The sequence below is a fragment of the Bos mutus genome, chromosome 21 (genome assembly GCF_027580195.1).
Source record: "Bos mutus isolate GX-2022 chromosome 21, NWIPB_WYAK_1.1, whole genome shotgun sequence".
NCBI lineage: Eukaryota > Metazoa > Chordata > Mammalia > Artiodactyla > Bovidae > Bos > Bos mutus.
In genome coordinates this window covers 35,817,704-35,830,430 of record NC_091637.1, presented here as the reverse complement: position 1 = coordinate 35,830,430, position 12,727 = coordinate 35,817,704, and the positions used below count along the sequence as shown (strand labels likewise).

Genomic DNA, 12,727 nt, shown 5'->3' with positions numbered 1-12,727 from the left:
TTTTAATAGTCAAAAAATATCTTGTGTTTGTGTATCGTCCGGATGATGACAAGGAATACGAACATTATTAAGTTTTTATATTTCTGCTTTGGTTTCAAAATGCTAACTAAGGGAAAGTAAAACAAGATGGAAAAAAACAATGGCTTCAGTTACAATTTATGTTATGTTTTAAGGAATCTAAAGTGGGAACTTTCCAAAAGCTTGAGAAAGAGTGGACCATCTTTGATACTAGATATATGTGGATTACTTGGCGCTTTCGTTTCCTAGTTGTCAGATGCTTGTTGAGGAGTTTCAAGAAGGGTCACAAGAGAGGCTTCAGAACTAGAAGAGACACACTTTAGTGGCAAAGGAAATGGCAGTTGTTTCATAGTTAAAAGTTATGCCAAATTAAATGATTATGTAATATTTGTAATATTTTTATTTATTCTTTATTAATATAGCAAAAGGTCTCAATTCTAGTCTCATCAAAATTACCAATAGAGATTCTTATTTAATAAATCTAGGATGAGATTATGCATCTATATTTGAACAGTTAGAAAAACGTTTCCTGGAGTCTTTATTTGGGTAACACCATTTACCATATGAAAATGCACAGTAGTTTATTAAAAATTATAATTATATAATTGTGTATTACATAGCAATTTCCCTTTACAAAGACTTTTTTATGAAATAACACTTCAAATATTATTTGATAAACATTAAAGAAAAACATACTTGTATAGAAATTGAGGGGTGTTAGTTTTATCACTGAGAACAGTAGAGGTTTACTAGTAATTACAATTTAAATCTATGAATAAATATTATACAAAGGATAATTGTCTTTTCAGATAGTCATAGTTTTTTGACTATTGCCAAATTCATTTAGAGGTTTTCTAACCTTGGAGATCTTTATATATGCAGATTATGTTACTATTTTCAAAGATTATTTAGCAATATTTTTGCCAAAAATGATGGTAAAAGGCTAAATGAGCACTTCCTAACCATACCCATTCCACTGCAAATGTCTGGCTTCGTTAGTGTGCTGTGCTGTAGATGATGTGCCCTTCACAGCTAGTGATGGGCATCAGGGGATCTTTCTGAGGGCAAGTTAAGAATTTCTGCTGAAAACAGCACACCATTAATATTTTCAGGTTAGAATTATATCTTTTAGTGAATACCAGGTTATGTGACCTTCCAAAGTCCCTTCTAAAGGTTCATTTCATATGAAGATGTACTTGTATTTATGAAAAGCCTAGGGCTTTTGAAGTTTTCAGATTGAAGAAAATGGTACACTCCAGGGGGAAAAGAGTTAATGAAATGTGAAATGTACCTTATTTTACATCCTATATGTGCTTTGGGCACTGATAAAAATACAGAGTGCCTTGTCTAGTATTAGCTGCTAAGTAGGCAGATAGGCAATAGTCTTTGTTTTTCTGGACTGCTACCTAGTAGGTAAAGGTGGTTTGTTGGTTTCGTCAGCATTCTCCTTTAAGTCAGAGCTCTGGTAGTTCTTGCAGATGCTGTGTTCTCAAGACAGAACATTATATGTGCCTTTATATAACCAAAGCACTTAATGTTTCATTACTCCAGAATGTGCACTAGTCTTCAACAGACTTTTTTGTCTTTCAATTAAAGCCATATAAAATAGAAAATACACAAAATAGGAAAATTGGGTAGTTATCAACATTTTCAACATTTCAGTTTTATTTAGAAAATGATTAGAAGTAGGAATACTTTTGCATATTCTCTTAGATAAGAGTAGTTTTGCCAGAGTTGATAATCTGTTCACTGTGGATAAAAATTTATTTCTCATTTTTATTTCTAATTTTTTAATCTTTGATTTGGGAATATTCCAGTTGATCTTTTTCATCTTCTGAACATAATACCTCATAATTTATTTTATTGGTCTTTAGTTTAGCTATTGTTTTTTTTTTTTCCCTTCCATTAGGTGATACAGTCCTTCAGTTACATTTTAAAAATATTTTTGAAAATACAAATGATTTGTTTCGTTATAAAGCTTTTAGCCAACTAAGAGTTATAAACGTATTTTTATTAGTGTTTCATTAATGTTTTAGAAGTGAATTGCTTCAATCCATCCATAGGAAAAGAATTTAGTTCTATGACTAGTAATATGTTTATTTAAATTGCAGACATTCTTCTGTAGCTTTTCATTTATTAGTCGGTATATGTTTTCATATTCCAAGTATTAATATAATGAGAATAATTCAGGACATTTTCATTTCTCAATGACAGTCATTTGTGATAGTAAGTTAATAATGTCCCTTTACTAATAAGATACTGAAATATAGACACCTATTATTTTTTTAAAAAGCATATATTGCCTTCAGAAAAACTCTTGGTGAAATTAAAATATAAGAAATGTTGAATTTAGCTTGATTAGTAAATATAAAATACCTACAAGTAACTGTAATTTGATTTCAATAATATTTTAAATCATGTTAAAAATATGGCACATCAATCTATCATTAATTAATAATACTTAACTTTAATGGTGAAAATGGCTTAATCAAAAATTTGTAAAAGCAAAATAATCCAAATTGTGAAAGTTTTCTTAGTAATTAGCCACCACAGTTACCTAAGTTTAAATAGAGATCAGTTTTTAAACATAGTTCAACATTTACCTCCAATAATATCTTATCAGATTAGTTTGCTTACATTATAGAGTATTGAGTCAACCCATACTCAGAATTTTAAATGGCTTTATATTCCTAGATTAACTTTAGTGGTTTTCCTAAACAGGCATTTAGCATAATTACATTCTTATTTAAAACTATGATTTTACATTTTCTTGTTTTAAAATTTTATATGTATTTTCTGGGACTTCCCTGGCGATCAAGTACTTACAATTCCATTCTTCCAGTGAAGAGGACACAGGTTCAATCCCTGGTTGGGGAACAAAGATCCCACATGCCAGGTGGCATGGTCAAAAATAAAACAAAAACAAAAAAATTTTTAGGTATTTTCTATATCTGCTTTTCTGCCAGCTCATTTTATAATACACATTTAAATGTTTATTAGTATTTATTATGCCACATGTCTGAAAGCTTCATGAAAGCGAGATCTTATGCTTTCTGTTTAACTCTGTATCTCCAGGAATAGTACCTAGAATTCAGTAAATAATTATTCAATGAATATAGGAAATATACTAAATTTATTTTAAATGACTTGTTCGTTCTGCTTTGCAGGACTTCAGCAGCCTAATTTGGGGATAATTTTTTGATTTCCTTTGTTATGGTGCTTTAAAAACTTTTTAAATAAGACAAGTTTTTATATGGTAAGAAAAAAAGCTCATCTGAAACCCAGCCTCTATTATTTTATTCAGTTTTATCTGTGTATAATTTTACACTGTTTAACTCAAATTCTACATATACATTTATATATATTTTTTAATTGTGCATAGATATTTTCCACATTATTTTATTATAGTTTCATATGGTGTCTTATACTGTTTTACTGTGTATATGACATTTTCCATGTTTGGGATTATTTCCCAGATAGATCACAGAAGGAGAGAAACTAAGTTAAAGATTATGCTCATTTTATAATGTAATGTGTTAAGTAAAGTGATTTCCTAAATATATTGCCACAGAAAAGAGGTTAAAAGAAAGAGATTAAGATAGTTAAGCCTGTCCCTTTTTTTCATTTAGTTTGCCTTTTTGTGTGATTAATTTTGCTGTTTTGTGGAATATCTTTGATTATTTTAGATGTTAAATATTTTCTTGTCCTGCACAGTCCTTTGCTGTTCAGTTTAATGAATTATCTGTTCACTTTTGCCTTCCACTAGATTATCTTGTCCATTCCTCTGGCTTTAAATACTATTGTTGTGTTAACTCTCAAACCCACAACCAATCACCTACTTGGCATGTTCTTATGGGTGGTGCATTTCAAACTTGATATATCCAAAATAGAATTTTTGATTCTGTTTTTATCTTTCACACCTTTCCATCATCTGCTTCAGTAAACACAGCCCCTACTTTCATGTTCATAGCTGTTTTTCATTTTTTTAGTTTATTGTTATAACCTCTAAAATATCAAGTTTAAAATATTTGTTTTCATATTAAAAGCCCAAATATATATTTCATTAATCAGAATTAAGAACTCTGAACTTATTATATATACCCTGAAATAGCTGAGCTAAAAAGAGAAGGTTTGAAACTAATAGTTTCAAAAAGCTTTTTAATAATTTGACACGTGGATGGTGATGGCAAATGAGATTTCCAGAAATTTAACCTCAATTTAGTAAAATCTGGTTTGGTAAGCAATAAGAAGACAAACCCCAAATTATTTTCATTTGGAAATAATAAGCTGCTCTATAATAGTTTATCATGCACACCCTCATGTTTTCTTCATCATTACTTGACCTCTGGTAGTAGTCTTTTTTGATATATCTAGAGTGCTTATCCCCTCAACATAACAGACATAGTTCCAAGGGCTATTTTTTATTTTTTTCTTAACCCATAAAGAATATATTTCTCCTGTTTTTCTTATTCCTAAGTATATCCCTCTCTGAAATATAGTATGTATTTTTAAAACATGCAGCAGTCACCAAAAAGGGGGGAAAAAATACTTGGAATAATTCTTCAGTGGAAAAAGCAAAAAAAAAAATGTATTAAATTTTAAAAAATTGTTCAGTTAAACTGGGTTTGCCTTAAGAAATTTTGTGGTGATTATCATTCATTTTCTGTCTTATCTCAAAGAAACACAAAAAAGAGGTATGCTGTCTGTCATCCTCTACCGTATCTTACAGCCAGAGGGGAAAGTAAAGTATGGCCCTTTGGAAGAAGATATAAAATGAAAGTACAGTTTCCACAAAGCTTTTAAAAGTCAATTATTTTAAGGTAAAAATGCAGTTGCTTGAAGTAAGGCAAGATGTGGGAGGTAATTATACCAGTTAGGAATTGTGATTATGAGTCAGGAGAAGTAGACACTGTGATTGAGTCATCTTATTAATTGATCCAGTTTATCACTTAGTCAAGTAAACACTGAAATGTTTGTATTCTAGACTTTTAGAACCAACCTGACAACATTTTTTTATGGCTGAAGAAGCCTAGCCACAAGCTTAATGAGTAAGAAGTTACAAAATAACATATGAAAAAATAATAAATGAAAAATTATAAAAAGACATAGAGTGCATATTTTATTGGATTTTTAAATAGCAAATATGTTACTGATTTCAATAATTTTATAAGATTAAAACATCTGTACATTTATTTCGTAGATTTCAGTATGGTTGTAACATAATTTGAATTTTAGATTTTAGAGATGATAAAGTTTTTTTTTTTTTTTTTTGGTAAGAACCCAGTATCATACGTTACACGCACATACACACACACACTCACTCACTCACTCTTTCTCTTTCTCTCTGCTGCATGGCCATCTTTCAAATAGTTTATTTAGTTCTTACATATATATCTATTTATTTTCATTGCATTTGAGCTGCTGTTGGAAAACCTAAGATTTCACAAAGTTAAAATAGGTGAGTTTAAGGGGAAGAACAGTGTGGGGAATACAGGTAACATTTTAGTCATTTGAAACAAATGAATATACAAAGGCAGAGACCTAGAAAAACACGTAATATAGAGTATATTCGAGAACTAGCAGGTAAAGTTTGGCTTCAGCATAGGATACTAGTCATAGAAATTAAACTGGAAAGACAACTTGGGGACAAGGTATGGAGAATTTGGAAAGTCTGCATGAGGAATCTGGATAATTTAGTGGGTAGCTGGAGTGAAATCACTGAAGGCTATTGAGTAGTTTTTTAATAAAGCTAAAATAAAAACACCTACAAGTCTTTGATTTTTATCGATGACAAAACTGAAGTGTTTTGACAAAGGTCACACAGCAGAGCCAGGGTGAGGGTCCATATGTCCTAACTACCAATTCTAGATTCTTCTTACTACACCACACGTTACTTTAGATAGGCTAAACAGTAGGACTGGCAAGAACCGTATAGGGGAAAAAAAATCAACAGTGCATAACAGGATGTAGAGATCTAGGGAGCAAGAGAAGGCACAGATGGCTTCCAGGTTTAAAACCTGGTGTTGGCAGTAGGTGGGGGGTAAGGATATATGAGAAAAGACACAGCATGGTATTTTATGATAGATACTGCGACATGCCTGTGAAAAATGGTACTGCCTTGACTTTGGTTATTAAAAGTAAGTAGATTAAACAGACTAGTAGAGAGTTGGAAGAGCTGCTTTTTTATTCTTTTTGGAAGAAAAAGACTTTCTATGTCATACATTTTTTGTCAAAGCAGTACTTTTTAGAAAGGCAGTTATTTATATAAAATCTATAATCAAAAGAAAAATACACTTTTTGCAAGTTACTCTGCTTGGCAGTTCAGTGTGGATCTGCCCAAGTGATACATGCATCTTCAATGGTCACTAATAAGTGGTGTCTCAGTAGCCCACAGGGTAATACCCTAGGCAAATGAAGGAGATTTATCCTGTTAGATCATGCAGGGTATATCTCAGTAAAAGAATATTAGTTAATACACTCCTTTCTCTTTACCAGAGTTAAGACATCTTGGCTTTTAGAACATCAAGAGATACAATAAAATGTCAGTATTTTTTTTTTTTGGAAAGGCAAATACTACATGATATAACAAGAACACATTTTCAAAGCTAATATTTTATTGATTACAAATTATTGAAATCTAATTCAAAGTGATGTAACCAAAAAAAAAAAAAAAAAATGGGGTTATATTGATTCCGTGCTGGCTTTAAACATGGTTAGATTCAGATGCCAAAATGCTATGAGAAACCTCTCTCTCTCTTTCCATTCCTCAAGTCTCTTTTTATCTAAGTTAACTTTATTTTCAGACAGCTTCTTCCTCCGTCCATATATTGACAAGATAGCACTAGTAACATCGAGCTTGTGTTCTACTAGATCACAATTGTTCCATCCCAACAATTTCGCAGATTCTTAAGGCTCTTACTGGACCATCCTGTGTCACGTGCTCAGTCCCAATTCAGTACTTGCTAAGAGATGTGGGAAGTGTGATATGTAGGCTTAGGTCATGTTTCCACTTCTAAAGGCATTGGAAGGTGGTCAGCCTTACCTAAAGTACCGGTACTTAGAATGAGAGAATATTTCCTGAAGGCAAAGTGGAGTCTCTCGTCAAAAGAGATGTCAGCTGACTGAATGAATGAGGTAATAGATAACCACCATTGATAGGAATTGCTAAAAAAAAGTAAAGCAGTACATATGTAGCGTAAAACATGGAAGCCCTAAATAAAATAGTTCATACTATTAATTGGGCTATCTTAAACTATACTTGAACTTGTTTTGCATTTTTAAGGTATGGCTTTATGAAATAATTCAATAATTTTCCTTCCATAAGAAATATGATGCCTACAGACACTCTCATTCTTTTTTAAGACCATAATGAGTTGGAGTTCTTATTTGGCAAAGGAGTAAATGTGTTTTTCTTAATGCTTATTTTTAATTAGAAAAATGTCAATTTTAAGTCTACCTATTTGGTGTTTTTAACTTTTTCATAGCATTCCCATAGAGGTTCTTCTTTTATGGTTGCAAATAAACAGTCGCTGTATTCCTTGTTTTTCTGAAAACAAGGAATTGGTATAATTATATTGTTAATCTTTTCTCATGTTTCTTTGATATAACAGTTGTAATCTAGGAATAAGGAAAATTTAAATACAATTCTTTTTTTTTAAAGTAGTACCATTATTTAAGCGGATCATCACTACTAAGACGGGTTTAGGTTTGAACAGGAACTCTCTGTGACATGGAGATAACAGCAACCTGACAGGGAATACGTAGTAAAGAATACAATACTAATACTACTAAAATGAAATATGATCATCTCTCAAAGATTTTCTTACCCCTTTTTCTTCACGTTATACTGTCTCCTTTGTACCCTTTACATATTTTTGTACCCACACTTTAGGACTTGACTGCACTGATACATTTACACATCTATTTTCTGTAACTGATTTGAGAGTTACGTAAAGGCAGGAACAGTATATATATCCTTTAGCTCCCAACACGGGGCCTGGGTCACTTAATAAGCTTTCTACAAAAGATTGGGTGGATGGTAGCAACTATAGGTCATATTTCTGAAGGGAAAACTGATTTGCAAATGTCAGGAATATATATGATATGGCTGATACTCATTACACCAAAAAATTGTATGCTAAGATACAACTTTTTTTTTTCTTTCAGTTCTTTAGAAATAAGAATGTATATGTCAGTGTGATAACAGAATGCATCAATGAAAATGAAGTCATAGATACAATTAAAATCAGCTATTTGTCCTCTCTTTTGGGATGTAAACACTGTCAATACACAGATTTTCCTTTAGGTAAATGTTGTATTTCCATGTCCCAAGAAGTAAGCACGTAGGCTGTCTCACATAATTCTCGACACTACTTTTCTCATTCCCTACCCATTTTTCAGTTGCTCAGCATCTTCAAGCTTCCACACTTGTGGTTCACTTCTTTATGGCTCTAATCTGGCACATAAAATGGAAACAGAACACTATTCTCAAAAAAAAAAAAAATAGAACACTATTATCTCAGATACTATATTAATGCAAATGAATTATTTTTTCTTTTTGTCTCAACTTGTCCCTTTCAGAGAGTCTCTTTCCTGTCTGTCAATTTTAGATTAATACTAAATATGCAAATAAATATGAATGTATTCTTTTAATTTTTCAGAGAAAAAATAGAGTAAGAGGTTTTTCATGTCATGTCAGAAATAAAAGTTGAGTCATATTCATTGGCTAGGCTACAAAGTTATTTACTTTTATTAAATTTGGAGTTTAATATAAACTTACATTTATGTTTTCTTTAATTTTCTATTTCTAAAATCATTCATTGTAAGCAAAATTATAACTAAAGTTAATAAATGCTACATTATAAATATTAATATGCAATCACTACTGTCTTCTGTTCATACACACCTTTAGTTACATGTAGACGAAAATCAGTTGTATCAGTTATACCACCAAAATTTGGAAGCTGCATCAGTATTTGATAAAATAACAAATATGGCTGACAGTATTTATTTAAGATTATGTCAAACATTAATAATTTAAACTAAAATCCAGAAAATGTACTTACTACATAAAGACATCTTTAGAATAAGGATAAATGACGTGGTGTAATTCTTCAATTTACAAAGATATATTTTTTTGGAAGATGTTTATTTTTATCAAAAGTTCACATACTGTTTCTGAAAAATACATTATTTTAGTATTTTTGAATATTTAAAAGGAAAAAAATGATTAAAGGGAAAAATTTTAAAGGAAGGATGAGGTAATATGCTTGTATAAGTAACGTAAGTATTGGGTACACATTTGCAAGTTCTTCTAGAAAGACAGAACTAATCAATTAATCCTAGAGTTAAAAAAAAAAAGTTATAGCTGCAGTAACTGGTGTGCAGTGTGGTAGAAATTAACAAAATCTTCACACAACTTATAGAAGCTTATTTTAGAGTGGATGTTGTAAAATTATATGTTTCATTACTTTTTACTGACAGTCTGTAGGATAGCTTCCATTAACCTTTCATGTGCTATTAGTCTCTTCCTGGGTTATAATCATGCAGGCAGTCATTACACTGAGTAAAACAATAGTGGTATTAAATTTTAAAATAGCGCTTTTGAAAGTCTTAGTTGATTAATATGTTTTTCCTCATAAAAGATTGCATTAAAACACCTCAGTTTGTCAGTATATGTGTTTTCAGCAATATTTTATTGCAAAAAATTTTCTAATTTTGAAAAGAAATCATGATTTATAAAATATAATCATATTTAACATTCAGATTTGTAAATCCTTAAAAGTAAATTTTCTTAATATTTTATGTGCACAGAATAAACTATAAGGATGATTCTAACTCATCTTAAGTGGTGTAAGATGTATTCATGGTTTAACTTTCTAATTGTATTACTTTAACATATTTCAATATTTCAGACAAATAATTTTCTACCAGAAAGTCTGAGAACAAAAAACAAGTTAACTTGTTAAAAAAAATTGTCTCTCAGTCGACTTCTTGAATATGAATGAACTTAATCAGGGGAACAAGAGAAATATATTTGACATTCCAAAGAAATGTTTCTAGAAAATTTAATTTTTTCAGTAAAATGATATGATTATATATAGACAAATTGTAATGAAACAAAATTCTACTGTGACTTTATACATGTGGGAAGAAAAGTTGTGTGGGATGTGTGTATATAATATGTGTAAATATATTAATGGGGTAACCTATTCTAGAATTTGAGTTTATACTTTCACTGCTTGCTATCTTCCTAAAAATACATGACTTTATTATTTTTTTTTTAATTCTTACCCAAGTCTGTGTTTTAAAGATAGCATGGCAATACTTGCTAAAAATTAACTAATGAGATATCTCATAAAGTATCTCAACTAAATTTCTGCTGAAATTTCTGCCCATTTAAATGTCTGGGACAAGGAAAGCAGTTACTTCAGTGCTTTGTCAGTGATAGAACATTCACAATTTTTATCTCCTGGTGAATCATAAAAAGTGCCATATGTATTTTTGTGCTACCAAAATATAATTTTAAATGTTAATATCTACATTTTAATTGAAAGGGTTATGGAAAATACCATCCTGATTTTATACATCTTATAATAGTATTCGATTATGATTAAATAATTTAAAACATGCTGAGTTTTGTGGCTGGATGTTTTGGTTCAAATTAGCTAAAGTGCCTATACTTTGTATGGTCACAGTGAATCATTGTGACTATTCATGTGACTGCAGTAATTTTTAATTGATCTTTGGCAATATGGTTGTAAGGTCTATTTTTAAAAATGTAGCTATTGCTGCCAAAAAGAGAATTATCTACGTAATCAAAATAGTCATTTTACAAATTTAGACAGATGTAATATTACTCTCAAATAGCCCCTAACCTACCTAAAAGCTACTGAATTTTTTTATATTACTAATTGTTTTGAGTTATTGTTAAGGTTACAAGTTGGTATCAGTTTAGTTGTAAAACTAAAATACTACCTAAATATGTTGCCCTTCATCTCTGAAAATATTAGTCATGAAGTAAGGTATTGAACATCACAAAAATTACGAGGAACATGAAATTAATGTTTTAAAGGGACTCAAGGTAGAACTTTCCTACTTTTATCTTTACTAACTTTGGTTTATAATCTTGTGCTCTTCGTTTTTATATGTTTTAGAGCAAAATATTCTTGAAGCCAAGTAGGTGAATCATGAACAGCATTTTGATTTTGGAGTTATATAAAAATGTTACCATTGATGACATATGATTTCCTCTTTTTGATAACTTCTGCAAAATTCACAGTCAAGGAAAATTTTTGTTTAATAATTTAAAACTGAAAATTGCCTTTTCCTTTGAAAATCCCAGGTTCACAAAATAACTATTACAATATGATATTGGTCACTTGAGAAATTGTGGTATTTCTATCTTTCATAAATTATGTTTAAACTAATTTTCAGTTTACTATTTTACTTTTTGTAGGATAGCAAAGTAATATAATGTATGTGCGCAAAACAGAAGTATTATTTATACGTATTTTTTTTAATTACAGGTAAAGATTATAGTTCCCAACAGCACAGCAGGTCTGATAATAGGGAAGGGAGGTGCTACTGTGAAGGCTATAATGGAGCAGTCAGGGGCTTGGGTGCAGCTTTCCCAGAAACCTGATGGGATCAACCTGCAAGAGAGGGTTGTCACTGTGAGTGGAGAACCTGAACAAAACCGAAAAGCTGTTGAACTTATCATCCAGAAGATACAAGAGGATCCACAGAGTGGCAGCTGCCTCAATATCAGTTATGCCAATGTTACAGGTCCCGTGGCAAATTCCAACCCAACCGGATCTCCTTATGCAAACACTGCTGAAGTGTTACCAACTGCTGCAGCAGCTGCAGGGCTATTAGGACATGCTAACCTTGCTGGCGTTGCAGCCTTTCCAGCAGTTTTATCTGGCTTCACAGGCAATGACCTGGTGGCCATCACCTCTGCACTTAATACATTAGCCAGCTATGGATATAATCTCAACACATTAGGTTTAGGTCTCAGTCAAGCAGCAGCAACAGGGGCTTTGGCTGCAGCAGCTGCCAGTGCCAACCCAGCAGCAGCAGCAGCCAATTTGTTGGCCACCTATGCCAGTGAAGCCTCGGCCAGTGGCAGCACAGCTGGTGGTACGGCGGGGACATTCGCATTAGGTAGCCTGGCTGCTGCTACTGCTGCAACCAATGGATATTTTGGAGCTGCTTCTCCCCTAGCTGCCAGTGCCATTCTAGGAACAGAAAAATCCACAGATGGATCAAAGGATGTAGTTGAAATAGCAGTGCCAGAAAACTTAGTTGGTGCAATACTTGGCAAAGGAGGGAAAACATTAGTGGAATACCAGGAGTTGACTGGTGCAAGGATACAGATCTCCAAAAAAGGAGAGTTCGTACCTGGCACAAGGAATCGAAAGGTAACCATTACTGGAACACCAGCTGCAACACAGGCTGCTCAATATTTAATTACACAAAGGATCACATATGAGCAAGGAGTTCGGGCTGCCAATCCTCAGAAAGTGGGTTGAGTGCCCCGGTTACACATCAGATTGTTTTAACCCCTCCTTTACCCCATTTTCAAGAAGGATGTACTGTACTTTGCAGAAGTGAAATTTTTCTGTTATTAATATATAATTATGCAAATGAATGCGACTATGTTGACAATGTGTATATGTAAATAATATGTGTTTTACCAGATGTTTCA

The 12,727-nt window shown here is 31.8% G+C and overlaps 1 protein-coding gene across 4 annotated transcripts in view; it reads left to right on the top strand.

Moving 5' to 3' along the window:
* The window catches only part of NOVA1 (NOVA alternative splicing regulator 1), a 170,521-nt gene that overhangs the window by 153,092 nt on the left and 4,702 nt on the right, over nt 1–12,727 (top strand). For all 4 annotated transcript variants that reach the window (XM_070358660.1, XM_070358659.1, XM_070358661.1 and 1 more), the window contains one exon: nt 11,547–12,727. This exon is cut by the window's right edge. In XM_070358660.1, coding sequence (XP_070214761.1) covers nt 11,547–12,551 — 1,005 coding nt within the window. In that variant the 3' untranslated portion in view covers nt 12,552–12,727. The remainder of the gene's footprint in view (nt 1–11,546) is intronic.